Source organism: Prionailurus bengalensis, chromosome D3, assembly GCF_016509475.1.
Source record: "Prionailurus bengalensis isolate Pbe53 chromosome D3, Fcat_Pben_1.1_paternal_pri, whole genome shotgun sequence".
NCBI lineage: Eukaryota > Metazoa > Chordata > Mammalia > Carnivora > Felidae > Prionailurus > Prionailurus bengalensis.
Genome location: NC_057356.1, coordinates 35,851,595 through 35,877,934, shown reverse-complemented (window position 1 = coordinate 35,877,934; position 26,340 = coordinate 35,851,595). Strand labels below are relative to the sequence as shown.

The 26,340-nt window shown below is 43.7% G+C and overlaps 1 protein-coding gene across 10 annotated transcripts in view; it reads left to right on the top strand.

Moving 5' to 3' along the window:
• PTPRM (protein tyrosine phosphatase receptor type M) overlaps positions 1-26,340 on the top strand; it is a 798,103-nt gene that overhangs the window by 708,824 nt on the left and 62,939 nt on the right. For all 10 annotated transcript variants that reach the window (XM_043558322.1, XM_043558320.1, XM_043558321.1 and 7 more), the window contains 2 exons: positions 3,916-3,992; positions 6,738-6,774. In XM_043558322.1, coding sequence (XP_043414257.1) covers positions 3,916-3,992; positions 6,738-6,774 — 114 coding nt within the window. The remainder of the gene's footprint in view (positions 1-3,915; positions 3,993-6,737; positions 6,775-26,340) is intronic.

Here is a 26,340-nt window from a genome sequence, read left to right as displayed (position 1 = left end):
GTGAATTCTCCAAACGTCTTCCTTTCAACCCAAATGGTAGTTTCTGGTACTGAGAAAGGCCCTCTCCCAGCTGGTCAGCCTCCACAACAAAGTAGGGATAGGGGCTCAACCATTGGGCAGTGGTTATCTCTGTGGATCCCTTGTCTAAGAGCCTCCCATATTTGTCACATGCTGGAAATGTCCTATAGGCATTTCCTCATTGTCATTTGATACTGTTTCACCTCAGGAGTGCCCTAGGAGAAGGAATTGAGTTTTCCTAAAAGAATGTTTGCTATATGATAGCCTTCTTAATTGGCTTGTGATTTAAGGTGAATGCGATTTCAAGAAAAGATGGCAGTGAACCTCCATGTACTGACTTGTTTGCCCCTCAACAGTCTATATTTATTGTTTTCCTAGCCAACTGAGAGCTTGATCTAAAAGAGGATACCTGAGAATCACCGTCTCTTTCACAGAGGCATTTTCAGATATCCAGCAGGAGCTTAGGGAAGGCTCTCCTGACTGGAGGGACGTATCAACTTTCTTCTTTTGCCTTCACTTTCACTGACTCAGTATGAGTGATAGTGAGACCTTACTTCTCATTTTATTGCTGCTGTTGAGGGAAGGTGATTTTCTCATTGGCATGCCAGAAGGCAAAGGATTACTTTGATAAGGGCTGACCCAGTATAGCCAAGAGGGTAATCATGCCATGCCCAGCCTAATCTGGCTGGGCAGAATTCATGTTCTTTTGTTCTTCTCCACAGCCAACTCCTTCATCTGAGATATTAAGCCCATTCCCACTGCTAAAACATCTCTCTCCCTGCCTTAAGATACACTGACTTATCCATACTTGCACATTTTATCCCTGAAAGAAAAAATACCTCCTAAACCTCATTTCAGTAATTCTTAAACCATCTCCTGAGTACACATTAATAATGTCGGACAGTTGTCCTCTAGCGGCAGGCTCTCAAGGCACGGCCACCACCGCCTTTATTTCATCAGGGAAAAGGAAGAAGCAGGGGAACTCCCAAGGGCTCAAGACTATAAGTCCCACCTTGGGAGGTGCTGTTTCTCAGGACATCCGGGCTTAGAGTGGAACTTGGAGACATATTCTACAAGGGAGGGGTGGAGAAGGTGGACTCCCCCTTTTTTAAAAAATATGGTAAAATACACATGACATGAAATTTACCATATTAACCATTTGTAAGTGTCCAGTTCAGTGGCATTGAGTTCATTCACATTGTTATGCAACCGTCACCACCCATTGCCAGAACTTTTTCATCTTCCCAAACTGCAAGTCTATACCTACTCAACACTAACTCCCTACTCCCCACCTCCTTGCACCCCCTGGCAATCACCGTTATTTCTTTCTCTATGAATTTGACTATGTTAAATATCTAATATAAGTGAAATCATGTAGTATTTACCCTTTTGTGTTGGGCGTATTTCACATAGCATAATACCCTCAAGGTGGACTCTTTTATTTTATTTTATTTTATTTTATTTTATTTTTAATTTTTATTTATTTTTGAGAGAGAGACAGACAGAATGCAAGCAGGGGAGGGGCAGAGAGAGAGGGAGACACAGAATCCGAAGCAGGCTCCAGGCTCTGAGCTGTCAGCACAGAGCCCGATGCGGGGCTCGAACTCACAAATTGTGAGACCATGACCTGAGCCGAAGTCGGACACGTAACCGACTGAGCCACCCAGGTGCCCCTGGACTCTTTTAGTTTTAAATAGTGAAATATAGGTACAGAACAGGGCATACAGCATCCAAATACAGTTTAATAGGTGGTTGTAAAGCAAACATTCAGGACCATTCTAGTACTCCAGACGGCCCCCGTGACCCTTGCCTGACCACAACTTGCCCCTTCTTCCATTGAGACCGTGACCATCAAGACACTGTGTTCATTAGTTAGGTGAAGAGTTCCATGCGTTATGCTCACCTGCTTTGTGTTAGGGCCACTGCATGTGGTTGTGCATTGCAGACAGTGCTGTGAAGAGAGGCCCCGGGGCTCGGCACTGTGGCCTCGGGGAAAGGTGCTCATAGGGTTATTCGGAATGAATACCATGAGGTCTCTGACCCCAAAAGGTCATAACCTAGTAGAACCAACTTTCGAATGAAGAAAGGATACTACCATGCACATAAAGAGAAATAGAAACAATCTCAGTCTGCCTAGGAAATACGCTGTACAAATGTCTTGTGGGTTTCCCCATCAGGAGGAGAGTAAAGCGATTAAATCTAGAGAAATAGCTGCCAAGTTAAAAATAAAATAAAATAAAATAAAAAAGAGGGAGGGAGGGAGGGAGGGAGGTAACCAACCGAACAGTAGGAGATGATGGGGAAACTCTTTATTTCAAAGGCTCTGTTTATGGGAGATGAGAGTGCAGTCTTATCAGAGATTGAAGTCCCCATGTAGAACATTCCAGAACAATTTGAGAGGCCCAGGGGTGATAAATCACAGGGAATGGGCGGCATTCATCCTGAGATTCTAAGAGAAATAAAGTGTGAAAGAGGGGCGATTCTGACAAGGAGATACAATAGATCCTAAGACAGTGCTGCTTCTGAAGATTGGGAGGCTCTAATGTGATGCCTGCCTTTTTAAAAAAACTGCCCAGGGAAAGTCAAGCAGTACGGGGAGGCAGACCTAATCTCCCTTCAGAGGAGCTGACTTAAAGCCTGATGTGTGTAGAACAGCCATGATTCAGGTCTATTGGAGCATCTTTCATTCGGGAGGCTCAAATGGCTTTACTGCCTGAATTACTTACAGCCCTGCTGTAGCTGTGTGTGAGCACTGGCTCTCCTAATGCAAAAGCCGGGACAATCCACACATACCCAGCACCCCAGTGACTCGCCTCCCCCATTGCCACCTGCAGAAATATGGATGGGGACCTCTGGTTTAAGCAAAATGTACTCTGAGAAGTTGGATCTTAGAGCAGGTCACCATGAGGGAAACTTGGCCTGCATGTGGGTCCATTTCTGGGTTGTTACCGTCTGTGTGGGCATCAGCAGTACAGATCGTGAGAACCGTCTGCATGTCTGTTCCACAGCACATGACGAGGGCAACAACTGACATTTATCCATCACTTACTATATACCAGGTGGTTTTCTAATCTTCTTTTCTATTTTGTTTTAATGGTCACAATGATCCCGTGAGGCAGGCACTGTTAATTCCCATTCTACAGATGAGAAAACTAAACCACAGGGAGAGCTAGTAACTTGTCCCAAATCACAAGTGTGGAGATTCTGACCCACATGCCTGACTCTGGACCTCACACACATGGTGCAGAGAGCGGTGTAGGGAATTCAGGGACAACAACTGAGGTTAGGTCCATGTTCGCACCTCCAGAGGGCTGGGCCGTGGTTTATAGCCATCATTTGTCAAGGCGGGTGCCATAGGAAGCCTTCAAAATCTCAGGGTTAGTATGTGATTTAGTGAACTTGCTCTACGTTCAGTCCAAGAAATAATTCTGTTGTGATTCATAGGACTCCATGTAGATGTTTCAAACCTCTACCAATGCAGCGCGTCTGTAAATGATCAAAGAATAACTTCATGATATTTGCTGCAAAATGCAAATAATTCTAAATCCTTCCCAGCTTCAAGAGCAAAATAGGAAGTGTAGTAGGTGTGTAGTGTTTAATTCTTTATCGGTAAAGCAGCATGGATGTGAATGATCTCTATGTAATGTGCTTGCATTCTGGGGCTCTAAGCATCCCAACAGATTGCTTTTAATTCATTGTTTTCTTGGGGCATCTGGGTGACTCAGTCGGTTAAGCATCCAACTTTGGCTCAGGTCATGATCTCACAGTTCGTGCGTTCGAGCCTGCCGGCTAAGGATCCTGTGTCTCCCTCTCTGTCTGCCCCTCCCCTGCTCATGCAGGGAGGTTTTTTTCCGTTAAAACATTTTAAAAAATCATCGTTTTATTTTCCCTTTGCAGATGATCATTCGCGGGTGAGACTACAGACCATAGAAGGAGATACCAACTCCGACTACATCAATGGAAATTATATCGATGTATGTATTTTGAAACCGTCAGTAAACCCAACTGTTCTGCCACATTCCACATCGTGTGTCTGCCATGGTACTGGTGGGCACTCACTGCTCCAAATCCAGAAGCAAACACATTAACGTTACTTCACAGCCTGCAGAACTTTACGGTGGAGACATGGCCACTCCTGTTCTCAAGTCGGCCTACTGGCTGCTGAACTCCTCTGTGACATTCCGTGTCTTCCGTGCTGCTGTGGACCAAGGATAGCGTTTCCATGTTTTTGTCAACAACTTAGATTATTTGACACTTTAAAAGAAATCTGTTTACATATTAATAAGATAAAACTCTCTTAATTCCTAATTCGATGATTTGCGATCTCTCGTCATTACTGCACTTTTAAGTTGCCTTCAAAGTAGTCTGCAGCTGTTTAACCAGGACATCGAATGCACACAAGACATGTCATTAAATATGTAGGCTGTTTAATTATTGAAGACTGCTTCTTTGTTCATCCTGCATCATGTTAACTTAATGTCTTACATTAGAATAAATTCCTGAGGAGACAGCATGTTTTCAGTTGAAAGAATGAATGAACTCAAAAGTAGCCTGAAAATGAAGGGAAAGTCACTGTTGCCTTCAAGGCTCAGGTTCACGTGAAACAGACCTTTGCTGCCTTGCAGTTCCCAGGGCACGCTGTGCTTGCCTTGGCCATCACACGGCCTTCTAGTCCATTAGTACTTCCACGGACAGGCTTTACCCATACACGTGAGTTCTTTCATCTTCTTACTTGAGTATAATTCAGATGCTACTAAAAGTACTAGCATCACAATCTCTAAGAGTTACCTAAAAAATAAACATAAGGAGGTTATTTATAGTACTGCTTGGAAAGGTTGTGACACTTCGGTGATGGATCTGAGGGTAGGGCCTACAGGAGGACTGTCTGAAGAGTAATTCGTATCCCATTCCTCGAATGAAGCCCCCTACACTGCTACATTGGATGATGGTCCAGAACACACACGGCCCAAGTTAGATATCTTCTTCTGTTAAAGCCAAGTTCCTTCCTAAAATACATTGCACTTATTCCTTTATCCGGTAGATGTTTAGTGAGTTCCCTTGTGGGAGAATTCAGAGGTGGCCAAGACCTGTTGCCTTCTGCCCAAGACCTCAGAGTTTAGAAGCTGACGTAAGAAATGGCTTCTCTATAACACTCCTTCCCTTGGGAGATTCCAAGGGAATCCTGTTCATGCTCCAGTCCCAGCTCCTAGAGCCCCTGGGGGCTCTTGAGCACAGGGGCTATATCCTATGCATCTTGTGCCCCCTGCGCCTGGCACAGCCCTGAAACTCTGTAAGCACTTAATAAGTGTTTGAAGAATCACTGCCTGAAGGAGTAAATGTAATCAGATTAGGTTTTGTGGCAGAAGTGATTTTAACTTAGCTTTAAAGAATGGGCAGGTAGAGCCACAGAGGAGGGAAGACATAAAAGTAATGAGAATACCAGATTAATTAGTTTTAATTTTAACAGAGAAAAGAGTCAATATTCAGGGCCCTTTTATTCACTTAGTCAATAAGATTTTAACGAGCCACCTGTTGTATTATATGTCAGTTGCTGTTGTACGTATTAGAGTGTTAACTGTGTGTGATTCAGACCACAAACAAAAACAATGGACTGAGAAATGACCACTGCGTTTAGCAACATAGGTCATTCGTGGACTGTGTGGATTATTTCCGTTTCATAGATGAGCTCCTCCTATCTCCTAGCGCCTTGCTAGAACTGACATATGGAGCCACACATCAGACAGGGTCTTGCTTTGTGAAACTTATCAGCTGGCAAGACATGAGTGATTATCCTCATAATCCTATTTAATATCTGTCAAGAGTCTATACCCACAGCAGGTCAGTTGTATAAAAGAATGTGTTTGCTTTTGCTGTTCATTATCAATGACTTGTTTTAAAAGCAAAAAAAAAAAAAAAAAATCTACCAGATACACATTGAAATGGTCTGAGAAGTCTGTATTTCCTCTCCAAGTTTCTCCTGTTTCCCATCTGGCTTCAGGCACACTATATTAGGTAATCTCAGGGAACAGAAATGGAAAATATTAAGGTCCGTGGCGATATTATGTTACCTGTGTGTAATTTTCTCTAAATTGGTTTTATCTTCCCCAGATATTGATCCTGTGACGTTCTTTGTTCCCTTCTGTATTTGGTCTCAATTTTCATCTTTTCCCCTCCTCACAGGGTCACGATAAAAGGAAGGGGCCTTGCAGAATTTCTGCCTCATTGCATTTCTGGCCCTTGCCACGGCAGCGTGTCATGGCATTAGCAGTGTTTAAGAATGATGTTCAGTATGACTATTGATGTAGCTGCCTATACCGGTAGAACAGGATGTGCGTTAAAGCCTTGGCACGTTGCCAATAGCATCCCGAACACACATGAAATCCTAGTGCACATTCCCAGCCTGTTTGCAATCTAATAAGAGTCGTGGTCGTGTTATTTCAGAGAATCCATAAGTTGTTAGTGTTGATTGCTCACCCATCGTCTCATAGCCGGCGTATGATTAAGTTACTCCCACCCCATGTGTGAGCCACAGAACTGTTAGCTTTGATCCCCCTTTGCTTTTTACGAGTCACTAAGCGGTACTGGGTCTGGCCATTTCACTTTCAACCGGTGCGGTTGTTGGTATTTGTATGTGCATTCATTTTGGCAAACTTAGTGGGTGACTTCTGTGCTGCTTACCATTTTAAGGTTGTCAAATATTCTTTCTCATTTATTTTTAGGGTTATCATCGACCCAATCATTATATCGCTACCCAAGGTAAGTCTGCTAGAGCCTTGATGCCTTTCTTTGGTTGTTTGTCTACTCTCTGTCATTTCGTCCCTATGTCATGCCCCAGAATGATATTCCCCACTGCTCTAGCCCCATTTATTGCAGTTCTAGTCATCAACACATACACCCTTGTTTTCCCATCAGAATGTGATCATTTAGTTAGAACCTGATGTTGTGATCTTTAGAAGTGTATTCATCAGTTCATTATTGGATTAATTCTGTCTGCCTTCAGAGCGAATCTGACATCTTCATAACTAGGCATATAGATAATCACTAAATAAATCTGTGCTGAGTACAGTCTATACAAAGACCTGTGCCAATTGCTGCCGGGAGTGCAAGCTGAATTCATCAATTACTGTCTCTCACATCGGTTGTGGTTTGATGGGGAAGGTACGGGGTGACCTGTACATTGTGACAAGCAACACCAGTTAGAAATTTATGCGAGAGGTGCAGAGAAAATGTTAGGGAAACTTGGAGAAGAAAGAAGTTACTTTCAGATGGGATGATCCATAAACTGCTTTGTGGTAAAGGTGAGTTTGGGAGGAAAACTTCTAAATGGCCGAGACATCATGAGCAAAGATCTGAAAGTAGGAAATCAGTATTCCCAGGTGAAAAGTACTGGGTGGATCACTTTGGCTAAAGGAAACAAGAAGAAACCTAGAGGAAAATGTTGGAGAAGCTCATGGCAAGAGCTTTTGTGATGTCTTTCCAGGACACTGACTATGGAGAATGAGGATTGTGAGAGGGCTGAGGTTGTTGGGAACGAGGCATCGTAAGGGATGAGTTATTGCATCTGTTGAATGAACTGAAGAAATGCCGAGAATCAGGAAGGACCCAGTTAGGGTTGAGAGCATGCATTCTCTTCATTTTGTTATTTTTATCATTGTTTCCAGTATTGCATCATATCCCAGAAACAGGAGCCGGGAAATCACAAGGATATGACTTGCCAATGGTCAGGGATTGGCAGGTGGTGCCCAACAGAATATCAAGGATCAAGAGAATAAAGGATGGCAAGAACATTGTGGAAAGTCTAGGTTTGGAGGCAGGAGAGTTGGAGGTGTCTGATGGACCATGAGGAGAGAGAAGTAGCTAAAGACTGAGGTCAGGTTCAGTTAATGAGTCATAGGTTGTAGCCAGTGAGCAGAATTCCAACACTTAGGGCAACACTATCCAGTATAGCTTTCTGTAATGGTGGAAACCTTCTGTATCTGTGCCGGTCTATATGGTAGCAACTAATAGACACTCAGAAATTATCTACTGGTGGAAATCTTCTGTATCTTCACTGGTCAAATTCGTAGCGACACGTAAACACTCTAAAATTATCTACTGCTGGAAATCTGTATCTGCGCTGGTCAATATGGTAGCCACTAATACATACTCAAAAAGTACTATGAATGAAGAACCAAATTTTAGATTTTAATATGGATTTAAATGGCTTCATTTGGCTATTCCCTACTGGCTGCTTTGGACAGCAGGGCTCTGGTTTAGAAAAGCTCCAAGTATGGCTGAAATGGAGCCACTGTGGGACCTTGTCCTAATCCCGACAGCCTTGGCCAGTACCTGGGTGGCACCATACATAGAGTCCGCAGTCTCATGTCACCATTTTCGATTCTATGCCTGGGTCTAGGTGACCTACTTAACCTTCAATATGTTTCCTTCCCTGAAATGAAGTCAGTAATGGCTCCTTCCAAGGTCACTTGGCTAGTCAGAAGAAAGGTCACATGGGGAGTGGCCAGCTTGAACTGGCAAGAGACAGACCTTTACATGGGAATTGCTAAGGAGTTGCAATACCTAGCACAAACTCCCACCTGATGGGACAGAACAAGAACGTGTGTCCAGGGGCTCTGAGTCCAGTCCTGGTTGCCTTCTCCTATACCCTGCTGCTTTTTTTTTTTAATTTTTTTTTCAACATTTATTTATTTTTGGGACAGAGAGAGACAGAGCATGAACGGGGGAGGGGCAGAGAGAGAGGGAGACACAGAATCGGAAACAGGCTCCAGGCTCTGAGCCATCAGCCCAGAGCCTGACGCAGGGCTCGAATTCACGGACCGCAAGATCATGACCTGGCTGAAGTCGGACGCTTAACCGACTGCGCCACCCAGGCACCCCTACCCTGCTGCTTTTAAGCTGAGTCCATTGATGCTTTTAGAGGAACCCTTTGTTAGTTCCTTAAATCCCTACTAATGGATTCCAGAATATTCCAAAGTAAGGATCGTAACAGATCTGATCTAGTCAACGTGCTGATAATTTGGAACTAACAGTGTTTATAAATATATGCAAAAATTTGGTCATAAAATATACAAAATACTACTGAGTTCTTGATTCTCAGCCCACGTTTCTATAAATAACGTGAATGTAAAGTTAAATCTTATTTGAATTTTCAAAGTCAAGGACCTCAACATTAATGTTACTCAACAGCTAGCCAAAGTAGAGATTGAAACCCCCAAAGTCCTACATGTGGCCCCTCACCTGGCATTCCTTTGCTCTTTCTCTCTGCCCCCCTCTCTCTCTGAGGGAGATCATTCTTGCAGAAAACTACCATTAGAGAAGCCACTTTCTGGTACCTTCGGAATTAGTTGGAATCATACTTAATTGCTTAGTAGCCCTCTTCAGGAGCGTTCAACCCATCAAGCGTTAATGAGTAAATATATTTGCTGGCGGCTAAGAAATGGCAAATGTAATCGCTTTGCAGTAGACCACCCAAGTGCCCTTAATGGAGAAGGATGCTATATGATGCCCTGTTTACCAGAGCACACCTTTGCCAGTGCGGGGTGATCTACAGATTGCACTTTGAAAACTGGCAATACTTAATCACTGCTGTTGGCTCAGGGCGAGGGGCAGAAATGAGCAAATGTTTTTAGTCTAACATTGAATCAAGACAGTAAGCATCATATTAAGAGTAATGTATTCAGACCATGATGTTTAGGTTAGAAAGTTAGAGGCTTTCTTCTAGTATATTACACAAACATAATGTAACTGATAGCCAGTAATAAAGATTTCTGATCCTCTGATCCTCTGCAGTAATTGGCAAGGACAGTTAGAACATGCCTATGGATCGCCTTCAGAAAGAAAGAAAGAAAGAAAGAAAGAAAGAAAGAAAGAAAGAAAGAAAGAAAGAAAGAAAGAAAGAAAGAAAGAGAGAGAGAGAGAAAGTAAGAAAAAGAAAGAAAGACCCAAAAGCGTTTGATTCTAAGAATCCAACAAAATGGATGATAAAGTCTAACAAGCAGATGCAATTTTAAAAACTGGCCTTGTTCTTTTTTTCCTATTGTGTGCTGATATAATTCTTTAAAACCTGTTCATAGCAGGAACCCATGAAACTACATGAATGTTCCAGTTTAGCGACAACCAGTTTTATTCCCATGAGTTTAAAATATGTAGATTTTCACCAAGTCCCTTCAATCTAGAAGACATGTCATGAATTTATCTCTTCGATCTCTTCCTCCCCTGCTTCCACTTTATTCATTTTTGTACCAGTAACTGACTTTGACCTTTGATGATAACGGTATTGTTTCTGCAAAGTGAAGGGACCACAAAAAAGCCAGAGCTGTGGCTTTTTTCAGTATGTTCTTCCTGTCCCCACTCCGTTTAATTGTTTTCCATCTGTGACTACTATATTAATGACCCAGTATTGACTTCATCAGATCTGCCTGACAATCCATTAATATAATTGTAACATTCAGGATCTATGGTTTGGCATACCAGGAATCAGAAGAGTAAGTCATGTCTGTTACTGTATGTCTGTACTCAAGGCCAAGGCAGAGTTGGGATTTGAAAAGCAGGGTTGTCAGTGAGGGGCAGATGAGCACACGGGTGGGTAGGATTACCCAGAACTGATCATATTTTACTATCAAAGGATACCCCATGGAGACCACAGTGTGGGCCATGAGCTGGAGGAAGCTTTACACATTTAGAATTGCTCCTGCAAAATGATTCAGGAGAACACCTGCCAGCTATGTGGTATGCAAATGAGGGAGGCCTGGAGAAGTATCTTTTTATTATTGTTTGGGTTTTTTTTTTTAATTTTTTTTCATGTTTATTTATTTTTGTGAGAGAGAGAGAGTGTGCGCAATCAAGGGAGGGGCAGAAAGAGACGCAGACACGGAATCTGAAGCAGGCTTCAGGCTCTGGGCTGTCAGCACAGAGCCTGACACGGGGCTCGAACTCACAAACCATGAGATCATGACCTGAGCCGAAGTCAGACGCTTAACCAGTTGAGCCACCCAGGCACCCCTGGTTTTATTTTTAAAACTGACTTCAAGACTCTTGCTTTAGAAACTCAGGAAAGATGGTGTCAGGTAGTTGGGGAAGGAAATGCTGGCAGTCTGTGGTGGATATGGCCTGTCCCTCTTCCTCACTACCCGGCTCTTCTGTGGGCTGGAGGTGTACCCAAATATCAGAGGATCCTGCCAGAAGAACCTGCCTGTAATTCTTCAGGGGAGCCGACAGGCATCATGAAATCTGGGGAGCACCTCCTAGTCATGTGGTGGTGCACTAGCACTTGGCTGGGATTTCTGGGAGCCAGAGAAAGGAGAAAGGGCATCAGTGGGGTGAGTGGGGGAGGCAGGTCTTCAGTCATACTTGAAGTTTCCTTTGTCAGAGGAAGAGGACAGGATGAACAGGTAGGCTACCAAGGTCAGGGAGGAGCATGGAGCCCTGGCAGAGGGCACGAGGGAGACCTGACCGTGGATAGAAAGGGTCTTCACCTCCATGACATCTTGGGTCTCCTTGGTCGCTTCTTGAAATGGATCTTCTCTCAGGAAGAACTCCCACATACACACAATTTTACACAGACATGCAGGTGTTCACAAACCATTAAATCCAGCCTGAAAAAAATCCGTACGCCCGAGATAAAAAAAAAAGCCCTGAGTTACAAGCGTAAGAAAGAATGACAAGTAAGGTGAGGACATTGGTTAAAAGGCTGTGAATGAGGAGTATTATGTAATGAAATGAAGGGCAGAGAAAGGAAAGGAAGGATGTTTCTGAGCCACGTGGGGGTGAAAGCAGTGCTTTAAGATTAGTTAGTATGGAATTAGCCTGCAGAGAAAACTGGAAACGAAGGGAACAGTTAGGGGTAGAAACAAATGACTCAGACCACAATAAGGGCCGTGTTGCAATTGTAGCTTTTATTTTAGTCAACAATCTAAGTTGCATACAACTAAAACATCTTTTCTAATATCGAATATATTGTAGTGTCAAAACTGTTGACTTTTAAGTGTGTTCCTTCTCATTTAATAAAAAGTGACAAATACATATCAGTAGATTTGCTTCATATAATACAGTTAGAAACTCAGCATTTTCATTTGTCCTTTCATTCGATAAATATTAAGTGCCTATTAAGTATAGGCTTTGTGGTATAACTAATTCTCTATCCTCTAATTTAGGTATTACTCGTCTCATTTCACAAATAGAGGAAAGAGGGCCCTGGGGAGAAGCAGGGGTTGAAAACAGAACTCACGTGTAGTTGAGTGCCTGCAGTGAGCCCACAAGGGTCCTGGCTGTTTTTCCTCCTTTTCGAGCTGCATAATACCGTGTGATTCTTGCCCTCAAGAAGAGGCTCAGGGCTTGTGCTCTTTCTCACGTACTGAAGCTCACCCCTCATAATCGAGAACCTTCCTTCTAAGTTATGATGCTCCCCCTCCCCCAAAAAAGTAAATTTCCTATGATACAGTCATATCTGAAAATATCTCTTCATTAAAACTCTCTTCTTAGATGTCCTGAAATAGGACACTGAGAGTCCAGAGTCTCCCTGTTCCCCAGCAGGCCTCTGGGCACCTGTTTGAAGACCCACTAGCCCAGGAGCTAACACTGATGGTGAGAGAAAGAGACTCTACGTGGCAGCAAGATCAAGGCTGAGATCAGAGCTCCAGTGGGATAGCCAAGCCTGTCAAATTAGCACAATCCCGGACAAAATAAATGATAAACTGGGGGGTCAAGGCACCTATACTCAAGAAGAGTAGAATGCATGGATTTTAACAACCTGAAGTTAGCACATCTTTTGTTCACAGAGACTCTGGATGCTCAGTGTCATATTTCAGGATGCCAGTCACACTGGCATAGACCACAAGAACTGATACAGAAAACCAGTTACCGGATAGTTATTTACCATGAGAGATACCACTGTCCATCAGACAGAACTGTGTCGCAGGCCAGCTAAAGAGGAAGATGCCTTGGCAGAAGGTTACCTCGTGTCCTGGCATCAGAAGAAGGGCCACAGAGTTCATTTGTTGATTCAACAGGCACATACCCACTGCCTGGAGAGCTGGCACCAAGCAGATGCCCAGTGAGAATACAAGAATGAGTGAGTGAGGGAAGGAATGAATGAATGAATGAATGAATGAATGAATGAATGAATTGGGAGTCACTGGGCCAGACACCAGTTAGGCAGTAGAACATTCCAACCAGGCAAGAAGGACATCTCATGTCAGCCTGACACAGCTTGGACTGACCTGGGTGGATTTGGGGACCATGATCTCCAACGTCCGCGGCTCTTTCTTTCCAGAGTTACAGCTGGTCAACTCCAGTTCTCATGAACACTTTTTCTTCCGATGTGCCAGCCAATCAAGGCAGTGTTTCTGGAGATAGTCCAATTCTGTTAAACAACTTAGCTTCTCTCTGCCCTGACCCTACTTCTGCATATCCCACCTTCCATAAGCACTTTATATAATCAATTTTATCTGTCCATGATTATTATTTACTGATAATTTGAAAAAGAGAAGCCTAAAAATAATGTCCTTCAGAGACTGAGCGAGGAGCAGACTTCTACATGAAAATAACCAAAATGTGGAGAACGAAGGCTTATAGCAGAAACAGCACCCAATCTTCAACTACCGCACTACAATTGAAGCTTTGCTCTAGTGACTTCCTTCTGTTTGCCGTTGATCTGTTTTTCTTCTACGTTTCCGCCACATACTCCATGTGGTCTGAACATTTTAAGTAAGGATTCTCAGAAAGATAAATATGGTTTCTGTTTTCCCAATTCCAAATTCTCCCTCCAGCCTCTGAAGCAGTCAATAATGGTGCTTAGAGTAGGTATACTTAACTCTCCTTGGCAACCCATACGTGGGGCAGAGACTTCCCAGTGTTGATGCAAGTTCTAGACACTCTATGAATAAGCTCTCGTCTCCTGCATTCTGGCCTCCAGATGGAGATGAACCCTTGAAATGATTTCGCAGTACCATTGAAAGAGGGGGAAAAAATGTTTTAATCAAAAGCTAAGCCTTCAGTAAGCAACTTTGGTTTTTATTCTTTCAGATACCAGTGTGTACATTACCCGACATTGTTCTGCCCAGCTAAGCTGTTCCCATATTGCCAATGAGTTGTAGACTTACTATATCCTCTTTGAGGTTGATTTAAAAGTATTACCTGGTAAAATGGAGGATTCTCTAGTTGTCAACTTGAAATAGGGAGGCTTTGAGGATGTGTCATTTATACCTGGGCAAACAGTGACCCCTCATGAGGTCTACATATTCCATATTCCCAGTGCCAAATTCTCCATGCAGGGTCCACTGCATGTTACTCTCCATGCATAGTTTTCCAAGGGAAAATGAACAATTGCAATTAACAGCCTATCTACAAACTTCCTTTGAAACTATAATTTTTCTTCACCAGATTAATTTCAACAGAGACTGGCCAATTAGCCAAAAGGTCAGACCATAGACATTTCTCACCCTATGCTCTTAATAAACTCGCTCATTAGTAGTGAGAACGTTTAAAGACAGGTTGCACATTAAAAGATAAAACCAAAAATAGATTGCAGTAGGTGACATCCACCCTATTGTTATAGATGCCTTAGTGCAAACAGGTCCCTCGAGTAATGGAACATAAATTAACACAGAATAATTTGAAGAAAAATGATGCTGCTGTCAAGCAAGCCCTCAGTTTTGGATTGTTTCAAATGCCTTTTAAATCTGTAAGAATAATTTACAGGTGCTCATTTGAGGTAGAAAATTCTAGAATCTTATCAAGCTGATAGAAATTCTAAAAGTCTTGAAACCCAGCTCCCCTGTTTTGTCATTGAAACAGACCTTAAAGCAAAACTTGATGTAAGTCACTTTCATCCATATTGTCCCAATGAGTCATGTATACAAAAGTATTTGCAAACTGTGTGGACTGACGTTCATATTTACATAGATTTACATGCGGATTTACATGCAGATGACATACATTTACATGCAGTGTCCAACATGGGAGAAACCTAATGTGTTTCTGATCTCCTGAGGGCCTTTTTGTTCAATAGCGAAGAAACAATAGGAGGTCACATCTCTCTTCCAGGATCAGCCCTTTGAAAATCTAGAGCTCTGGCTGAATACCCAGGGCTCCAGGCCCTGGTGCTGCCTTCCTGGGCCTGCAACATCATGGACCCTTTCAAAGCAAAGACATTGCTCTCAGACCTAATTTTTTTTTTTTAATTTTTTTTTCAACATTTATTTATTTTTGGGACAGAGAGAGACAGAGCATGAACGGGGGAAGGGCAGAGAGAGAGAGGGAGACACAGAATCGGAAACAGGCTCCAGGCTCCGAGCCATCAGCCCAGAGCCTGACGCGGGGCTCGAACTCCTGGACCGCGAGATCGTGACCTGGCAGAAGTCGGACGCTTAACTGACTGCGCCACCCAGGCGCCCCGCTCTCAGACCTAATTTATCCAAAATTGTACAAATATTTCTGTGAACCTACCAAGTGTCTGCCTCACAACCGTGCTGGGAATACAGCAGTGACCTCAGGAATTACATCGTGCTGGTGTATAAATAAACAACCGTCGCTACTCTGATTTTGTAAGAACACCAGGTTTGCGAATGACTTTAGGCTATTTCTCTCCCTCACCCATCCTCCATAGCAGGTGAAAAAGTGAGACCCAGTGCAGAACTGGAACCACTTTCCTGTCACGATCAGGTTCCTGTATCACACAGCGACACAGTTTTGAAGAAGTGTGCAGCAGACAATTTAGGAAGTTTCTGGCCATCGCAAGTTGCTTTTGTTTCTTGCCTTCTTACTCAAAAGGATGCTTCTGGAAATTTCTTCATGCAGTGCCCCGTGCTGCCATTGAAAATTTGAGATTGCCTACACTGAGCTATGTCTAGGGAATCAACTTCTCTCTATTTTATTCATTTATTAGAGTTACTCTCTTTTTTCTTAAATAAAAGCAGATCCCACTTGTATACTGAGAAAAGCTTAATTAAAGGATTTAGAGACTAATGAAAGCTTTTATTTCTCTGCCAGTGGCCCCTGAAGCATATGAATATAGGTTTTTCCCTTTGCTTTATGTCTCCTTGACAGAAGGCAGCCAGATCCTGTGGGTCACCAAACCCCTCCATTCTGAGGGCCGCCATTCTTCTTTTTTCTCCTTGATTGCCTTCTCTCTGTTCCCCTCTTCACAGAATGAACAAGTACTCAAGATGAGTTTATGAGGGTTCTCTTTGGAGACAGGCCTGATGAATGCTCTGTGACTCAGCCAGCAAGAGGCTCTTGTGGTGTGAACATCTGTCACGTTCCTCCCTTCTGAGGCTACAAACACTTTCTCATGCGCCTCTTCCCAGCTCTTCAGGCAATATTGCCATACAAGCCCTCCCAGGGATCAAGGACCGAAGGTCCCTCCGGTAGTGGGGCCTCTATCTCTGCAGTGTAGAGCGCATTATTGCCACACGCTGCCTACCAACCCTTTCATTCTTTTCTATATAAGAGTTTCTCTTTGGAGGCCTAATCTTTACCCCTGTCACTCAGATCTGATTTGTCTGCCTTTAGCGTTCAGCTTTCCCTGTCAGGAATGATAGCAGCCTTTGCCTTCCCATTCACAGTGGTACCACCGGGAGCCGAAAATGTTTATGCACCTGCTAGGAAGGCATGGTTCTTAGAGGAGGGCTGGCTGTCATCCCAAAAGAACAAAATCCACATAATGGTTCCATCTAGGTAAATGGAGTTTCCAGAGATGCTTTGGAACATTTTAGTTTTAGGTACAAGTCACGCTAAGAGTCACCCCCTTGCTGGTTTTATTCACACATATTCCTTTGCTTATGCAGTATGGCCACAATCAGATCTTTGAAACTGGGGTCCTAAAATTCCTTCCATATACTAACAAACACTTTTTATGTCAGTAACTAGGACAAGACTTCTCCCGTCCAAGAGGCAGTGGAAAAGAGAGGCTAACGAGCGTGGATACCAGAGTTAGACTGGCTAGGCTCAGATGCCAGCTTTGCGAGCAACCATTCAATAAATATGAGCTATGATTCTTATCTTATCATTATCAGTACATGAATTCCAAGAGACACATTTTCAGTAACACATAGGCAGTTCGGGTTTAACCCAGGAATAGTGTGTACCCGTATAGTTTTCGTAAAAATGAATAATTCTACGTGAATTAGTGCTTCCTTCCAGAAGGATGTCTCAAAGGGAACCACTTATATTTTCACCAATATCCTGCATCCTCCCCAAAGTGCAAAGAGTATCATCATCTTTAAACAAAAGACAGACATGGGTTGGAAAGACAATAAGCTGTATCACAAGCTTGGAGAAATCTATTCTCCTTCCATTGTTGAAGTCTTGCAGAAGTTGAGCAGCTCCAATAGCAGCAAAGGACACCAGCCTTGGTGTTCTGAAGGCTTCCCTGAAGCACACAGAGGGTCAGATTGTAATCAGTGAAAACAGCCATATTGCAAAGGCCAGACAGGTTTCTTCGCAACAGGCTTTGTCCAGACCACTTTCTGAGATAAGAATACATAAGGATATTTTAGAGAGGAGTTTTGTAAGGCCGAGAAACTCCTGGAGAACAATGGGGCTGAGAAATGATCTCATGGAAGAGAGAATAACAATGACAGAGGAGCAGAGGGGGGAAATAAAGGGAACGATGGGTGCTCTTGGCCTCCTTCAACCTGTGCGTTGGGTGGGGCTGGTTAGACGGGTACCACCTCCTGCTTGGCTAGGGGTTAACCGGATGCCTAAAAGTGGTCAGTTACAATCTGCACCGAAGAGCCAGGAGCAGTGTGGAGCTGAAGCAAAAGGAATTCCTGCAGACCACTTCTGAGATCCATTTCACACAGCAAATTCCCAGGAAATGCAGGTGTCCCCAAGCACTGCGTGTCAGCTTAGGAAAAGGACTGAGAAGTCCATAGTTAATGGGTGTACGATGAGTTTAAAGAATTACTGTTCTTTTTAAATTACATAACAGTATCACTGTTATGCTCTTTAATATTTTTTAAGTTTATTTATTTGTGAGAGAGACAGAGACCACGTAAGCAGGGGAGGGGCAGAGAGAGAGGGAGAGAGAGAATACCAAGCAACGTACAACCTGTCAGCACAGAGCCTGATGGGGGCCTCGAACTCATGAAACTGTGAGATCATGAGCTGAGCCAAAACCAAGAGTCAGGACGCTTAACCGACTGAGCCTCAGGCACCCCATGGTTATGTTCTTTAAAATATATGGAGATACCCAGTGAAATATTTATATGCAGACAAGAAACCATAAACACTACACTCGCAAATAATCCTTCCCATGGCTTCAGGTAAAGGTGACTTCTACCCTGACCCACACCCAAAGCCTCACTACTTACCCAGGGGAAAGCAAACAGGATATTAAATATTTTCACCAATAATTTATTAACACGTTTCCAAAACAAAATTCCTAGCAACACAGTTAGACCCACCTTATTCCACTTAGGTTTGACATATAGACAGATTTTTTTTCTACGCTTGCTTCACATTTAGAACACTTCGATCACTTTCGAAACCTTTTTAGTTTTGAGTTTGTGTGCCAGCGTTTTCATAGAGAAAAATATGTTGGTATTTTTTTCTTTAGCAAAACCCAAGGTTGTAATTTAAGTCATCATATGGCGTATGTGGTATGAGAGAAGCCAAAGTTATTCTTTAAACTTGATTTGGGATTTTAGCATTCCACAAATTTATCTAAATGGTTAAAAGTGTGTACATGCTTGTGTGTCGAAAATAACTTATTTGAAGACTCCCAAGGGTGATCGTATAGATTTTTTTTTCGAAATGCTTTATTTAGGTTAATTTTAACACGTGTGGCTCTTATTAAGGAAAGAAAACTTCTAAAAATATTATGACAAACTTAGGTGACGAAGCCACTATTTTCATTTATTTCCTTATTTCCAGGTCTTTAAATTCCTGGTAGGGGAAAAGGAAGAAAGCACTCAGAATACCTGACTCATTTTGCTTTCAGTTTCCTTTTTTTGAACAAAACGTGCTGCTTTATTTTTGCTGTGACTTGTGACATAATTAAGACTGGCGTGGAAATGCAGGAATTGTATCCTAGCAGGGATAAATTAAGGAAAACCACAATAAAAACTGTGAAGGTATGTAAAAATTTACGACGGAAAAGAAGGGAACTGTAATAATGACCAAAGAAGGTAGGATGGACTCATACGGGAACTGAGATACTAGACAATACGAATATGAAAAATGGGAAGGTAGAGATTAGAATTTCAAAATACCAAGTGCCTTGTATTTCTTAGGAAGAAAATTGGGACCGATTAAATGTATCTCTTTGTTAAGACATAGCAAAGAGTATATCTACTGTATCATTCGTTATACTTTTTGTCGTTAAATATTTCGTAACTCTTTAAACCGAGTAAGACAAAAGACACATTACTAACCAAAAATAAAGAGATGATGGTGGAAGGCTTATGACCCACAGACAGAGGCTTCCCGGGCTGTTTTAGAATCTGCGTGCGGCCTGTCCATTAGGGTTTGGTTTGTACCAATTTTCTCTTAGTTAAACCCGACGTGACCTTTTGGGGTCCAGTCAGGATGGCATATGTTCTAGTAATGCACCTACCTGGAAGCCCACATTCCACGACGCTTATCGTCTAGGGAAAGCCCCGAATATTTGCACAGTTAATGTTGGCACACTCTCTGATTTCAGCCTGAAAGGCCAATTTTAGGGAATGGGATGGTTGCTCATGGATATGGCAGGAAGCGTGTGCCTCATTTTAGGTTGCAAGAGGAGCACGCACCTGTGAGCCAATCTAGAAGAAACAGGGTAATTGGCAAGCAGCTGCTAACCTGAGTGGGCCAGGCAAAGGGGAAAGACCCACAGTGGGGAAGCCTCCTCCAGGGTAAGAAGGGATCTATCTTTGTGCGAGAACCACCGAAATCAGGAGCCGTGCACGCTATTTAACAGCGTGATTTAAGTCATCGCTTTTGACACTACTTCTAAAAAGGTGTACTTTATGCCAATTTTCTCTTTTGCTGTCACTGAGTGAAAATTCCAGTAGGCTGGTGAACATTCCGAACCCTGTAATTCTGGGCGTAGAGAATGCTTCCCGTAAGAGCTATCCTTGGAAACCCTATTTTGTCATTGCTACCAGTTATATTTTTGAACTTAGTTAAAGAAAGTATTCCCAAGTTGTCCCCATCACACAACAGTCCCCAGTGTTTGCTCCTAATTTCTTCATTGATTTCTGTTGTTGCTTTAAAACGGTAATATCTGGGAGGGGGCGATATTCTTAGCAATTCAGGAAAATGAGCAGATCACATCTCATGCACCCAGCCGTCTCAACTTCGGTTTCCACTTTCTGCAGCTGAAACCAAAAATTATTCATAAAAATTCCATGATTTTAACATAAGTAGCCTCAGGGGAGAGCAAATGCACCTATCAAGTAAGTATTGTTAAGGATTATTAATGCAGAAGCTGACTGTTTTCTGTGTCACCATTATCGTTTTTGTGATACACGAGGCAGATTCAGTCCGTAAGACATGGTGGCATATTTTACCTTTTACATTTCACTACGGCTACAAATGAAAAGCTACTCAATGTAAAATTATAGATGTATTACAGAACTATCATACTGAAAAATCACATAAAGTTTTCTAATAAAAACTTATTCAGAAACCACTGAAGGGACATCTAATGCTCTGAATGTTGAATAACTGACTCCATAATACTTATTCTAGATTATTGCCAGCAGCAACAATAACAATAATGGATCAAAAATTTAGGCCCACTTTTATTTATGAGCAAGAGCTTTAAAATAAATGCATAAATCCTAGGCTTGTCTTTTTCCACATTCGTATTCCACCTTCAGTGGCCGTCTGTCCTAATGGAATGAACTGGATGCTGAAGGACTTGACCGAACCCAAGCCAGGCCCGTGCCCAAAGCAAGGGCTTCTCGGTTTTCTGCAGCCACTTTGCCCTTAGGTTCCCTGCCCTCTCCCTCTGTACTTCCACCATTCGGTGTGTACCCCACACCAGACACAGCCCCCCTCCCACGCCCAGGACCAGTCATGTCACATAGGTGGAGAACTGATGTTCACAAACGAGCCTTCCACCCCGGTCTGTTGAGGTCATTCTGAAATTTAAAAAGTGTAGGGCGCCTGGGTGGCTCAGTCAGTTAAGCATCCAGTACTTGATTTTAGCTCAGGTCATGGTCTCACGGTTCATGGGATGGAGCCTCACATTGGGCTCTGTGCTGACAGTGTGGAGCATGCTTGGGGTTCTCTCTCTCCCCCTCTCTGTCTGTCTCTCTCTCTCTGTCCCTCCCCCACTCATGCCCTGTCTCCCTCTCTGCCAAAAATAAAGTTGTTTTTTTTTAAGTGCAATTGTATTGACCTGAGTTGGAATCCCAGCTTCAAAGGCGCCCAGGTGGCTCAGTCGGTTAGCATCCGACTTCTGCTCAGGTCATGATCTTGTGGTTCGTGAGTTCAAGCCTCATGTCATGCTTTGTGCTGACAGCTCAGAACCTGGAGCCTGCTTCCAATTCTGTGTCTCCCTCTCTCCCTCTCTCCGCGACCCCCCTATCATTCTGTCTCTCTCTCTCTCTCTCTCTCTCTCTCTCAAAAATACCTAAAAACAAACAAATAGGCACTTATTCTCCTAAGCCTGGTTCTCATCTTAAAATAGAAAAGTACACAGTTGCAGAGATGCGTAAACGAGACAGTACACATAAGACACACCTGGCCCGAGGGGCTCATCACTGCCCCTCATTTAATTGTTCACTATCTTTTTCATCCTGCTTCCCAAGTCCCCTTTACTTTCCAGCCCAAGGCCCTCAGCTCCTTTGCACCAGGGACAGCAGCTCAGTGTTGTCCACAACCGCCCTCCAAGGGCAGCCCGTTTCCCCGGTCTGATTCAGATGGGATCCCCATCTCTGCACTAGGTCACCTTGAGTGTGCCAGCTGTGCAAGGCCATCCAGAGGCCGGTCACCCTGCCCACCACTGTTCTGACCTCCCTACCCCCATACGCCACACGCTGCGGAGGAATCACCATGTGGAGCCATGCCACCACTGTCTTTGGGATTCCAGACATTTCCACACTGCCTGGACATTTCCACTGCTGGTCTCTGCCAGCCACCTACATGTCCAGGGAGCCATCCTTGGAACAGTTCAACATTTTTTGATACACCTAGACTAAGATATTTAAAATCTGCCTTTCTCATTACTCATTGCGTTATCTATTTACTCTTTGTTTGCTGTTCAGATTCGACATAGTCGTGTTTCTTGAGAGTTTTTGTTCAGTAAATAAAACAGGTCCCTCCACAGTGGGCACACATCTGTCTGCCTGCTGCAGGAGAGCTGAGTGGCTCCCTCTGGACTTGACCTTCTGGTAGCTGGACTCCCTACTTGTTAAAAGGAGATAGTATTAAATGTTTTCTAAGATGAAATGAGGATTGATGTAATTAGAATAAACATTTTATGATATGTGATAAATATATTTTGACTGCTTTATAGACTTAAGCATATCTAACCTGAAAGAAAACACATGAAACCTCCAACCATGGGTTTCATCCAGAAAAATATGGCACTCAAGCCAGACATTCCACTTCCATTTATTTGTTTTTAATTTTTTTTAACGTTTATTCATTTTTGAGACAGAGAGAGACAGAGCATGAACGGGGGAGGGGCAGAGAGAGGGAGACACAGAATCCGAAACAGGCTGCAGGCTCCAAGCTGTCAGCACAGAGCCCAATGCGGGGGCTCGAACTCACAGACCGCGAGATCGTGACCTGAGCCGAAGTCGGCCGCTCAACCGACTGAGCCACCCAGGCGCCCCATTCCACTTCCGTTTAAAAGAATAAGTGTTACCAGCCTCTACTGCTTTCAAGTGTTCTGAATTCAGAGTATCCCAACATGTACCAAATTACTCTGATTTCTTTTTTTTTAATTTTTTAAATATTTATTTTTGAGAGAGAGAGAGAGCGCGAGCGAGAGTGGGGGAGGGGCAGAGGGAGAGAGGGAGGCACAGAATCTGAAGCAGGCTCCAGGCTCTGAACTGTCAGCAGAGAGCCTAGCATGTGGCTCAGACTCACGAGTCATGAGATCACAACCTGAGCTGAAGTCAGACGCTTAACCGACTAGGCCACCCAGGCGCCCCACCCCGACTTCTACTATGATCAAATACAGGTTTCAATGACATTGTTTAACAAATAAAGTTTTCTCTTTATTTAAAAAAAATACTCCATTTCTAACATCAAGTTTTACCCATAATAGAAATTTGTTTCAGACAAAGGAGGCAGGAAGCCCTGTGATTTTTCAGAGTCAGTATTTAAGTCAGTTGCTTTGTTTCAGACCTGAGCAGTGCCCCACAGTAGTCTTTGAGATGGGTGAGAGTTTTGTCAAGTGCAAGAAAGCCCATTGTGCATGGGGGCTCCTTCTCGGGGAGATCAGTGTTGATGGCGTCTGTATAGACTTAAGTATCTAGAAATGAATCCTTTTAAAACTAATCATGTACCCCATGGAAAATCTCCATGTGTCTCCAGAAGTGTGCATAGCTCAGTTTGAAATGCAAGTATCTTAGGATTCTTACTTTACTTCCCTTTAAATGAGAATGTAATATGTCCTTGACTTTTCTCTACCTTCTACAACTGCAAGCTCCTTGAAAGTAGGGGCTATTCTTCTGTAATTCACCTTGGCACCCTTCTACACCTCAAAGGGTGCCTGGCACAGAGCAGGCTGGGTGCTCACCTATAGATACAGGCTGCACGCTCACATTCCCACCAGGGGCCAGCAAGGGGGTGCGAATGAGGGAAGCAAGCTAGGTATGAGACCATTGGGCACAGAGAAACTGTGACCCGAATGGGCAGGTCCGCGTTCACAGACCTCCAAGGAAGACGTACATTAAGAACAGACTGGCATCGCAACTGACTGTAAATGTATGAAGAAACAAGGAGCCATGGTTTGGGTCTCGGAACACTTGCCTGACGAGGTGACCTTCAGTGGGCCAAGCCGAGACGGAGAGCAATCGGAGGAGGGCTTCTGCCCTGCAAATGCTCCCGACTGCTGGCAGCTCAGGACCTAGGAGAAGTAGGGGCAGTGGAGAAGGGGACTGCGGCTGGCCATACTCAAGAAGTTGGATTTGATTCTGTGGCAGGGGGACCCATGGGAGGCTGGAAGGCAGGAATCACCCTGATTACAATTATGCGCGTTTGAAGAGGTGTTTTCAGGTGGTCGACGTGGGTTTTCTTCTGTGATCCTCCTGCCGGGATCGTGATGACTGCGTGCACGCCCCTGTCGGTTAGAACCCTTCTGAGTCGCTTTTGACATTGCCACGGAGGCAGCGTCACACAGTGGGGTAAGGCCTCACATGTCAGCTCTGCAACCCACGAGCCATGTGCCCTCAGACAATCTGCCTGACTTCCCCGGGGCTCCTCTCCTTCCAGTAACATGCACCTGTTACACTGGAATGCAGTCTTTTTAATGAGTTACTTTTTAATGAGATGCTACACGTTAAACTACTTCAAACGGGACCTGAGAAACAGCAGGTGCCCAAAAGAGGTTAGGTATTAGTCTGTTCATGACGGGATCACATTTTGAATTTGTACTATCGTTCTTCCCTTCAAAACACTCCAATATGCCACTGTGAGCTTAAGGACCTTGATTTCTTGGCGGTTCTGGTTAACACAGAAAACACACCATATAGAAATTAGAACATGAAGAAGAGGGATACAAGTCTTCTCTCAAGATTTGAAATTACGATTTTTTTAATATCGCTCACTTTCCATGAACTGAAGAACTCACCTTACTCAATAGAGCCCATCCTTGAATGTCTTTCATTGATGCTTGTCATTGCTTTTAATTTTTTTTTTTATTGTGCTCTAGTCCCTCCTGACCTTTTTATTGTTGTTGTTGTTGTTGTTGTTGTTCCTTCCGGGCTCGGTGGTGGTAGGAATGGCCCCTGCACACATTTTCTTCTCGGCAGAGGTCCACATGAGTCCAGCATTGTGAGGGAAACAATGTATTATCGGCCTGATATTCGTGAAATTTTGAGACCTTCCCTTGCACTTGCTTGAGTCCCTAGGGGGACAACTGGTGGGAAGACCTTTCTCGCCTGTTGTGCAAACATCAGTAAAATGCAGCCACAGCAATCTCAGAGGCTCCCACCCAGACACACACTGCGGAAATCAGATCCTGGGACTGTCGGTCACAGCCGTTCGTCCCTCGAGCGAAGGAGGTTTTCCGGAGTCCTTTGTCTACCTCTGTAGATTCCTTGTCTTGGGAATTTAGTTGTTTGTCCACCCTGGAAGCAATCCCCAGTGACCTCTCTATATTTGTCCTCGTGGTAAGGGCATGTGCCACACCAGCTTCTGGGAGACAGACAACAAAGGCAGAGGAATACTGACTCTCCCCTGGTGTTCTGCCCTAAATCTCAGCTCTGCCAGGGCACAGGTGCCAGGGATAACCGCCTTGTATCCCGGGCATTTATCTGGAGGCTCATGGTGACCAAGGTCACTCAGACCCCACCAGGAGCTACCAAAATCAAAGGGAGTGGATCTTGGTATCGGTAAAGCCTGTCCTGTGCTGGCCTCTGGCATGCTTTTTGATTTTTGTTAGAAGACATGTATCTCTGAGTCATAATTTATTTGTGTCTTGGGAAATAATTTGAAATACATTATTCAGTGTAATTGGAATAATTTCAAAAAGAAAAGAAAAACAGGACTGATCAGTTTTGCATTAAAAACCTTAAATTCCGGGGCGCCTGGGTGGCTCAGTCGGTTAAGCATCCAATTTAGGCCCAGGTCATGATCTCACGGTCCGTGAGTTCGAGCCCCTCATCAGGCTGTGCTGACAGCTCAGAGCCTGGAGCCTGCTTCAGATTCTGTGTCTCCCTCTCTCTCTCTCTCTCTCTCTGACCCTCCCCCATTCATGCTCTGTCTCTGTCTCAAAAATAAATAAACGTTAAAAAAAATTTTTTTTAAAAACCTTAAACTCAGGTGCCTTCCTTCTTCCTTTAGTCCCCTTCCCCTCCAAAAAAAGCATGAAAACACAAACCAAGATTTGAATGAACATTCACGAAAATATCTTGCATCATTAGTCAAGAGGACAAAACTCTCCGGTGCCCACCCCCGAACAGTTTTGTTGGTGAACCGCCATGGTCACCAGATCAGGGAGGTCATGTGGTGTGTCAGAAAGGGGGCTGCTCTCAAATGACAGCACAGTGGCACACACGTGAAGGGGAGAAGAGACCAGGAAACCAAGCCAAAACTACACCGGGGGAGATGGGGACCCTCTCCTTGCATGTTTTTTTCTTCCTGGGATCAACTCAGAATAATCTTTGTGTTCAAATTCATTGTCAGATACTAGCCCAAACTGTTACAGTTCCTCTGGAT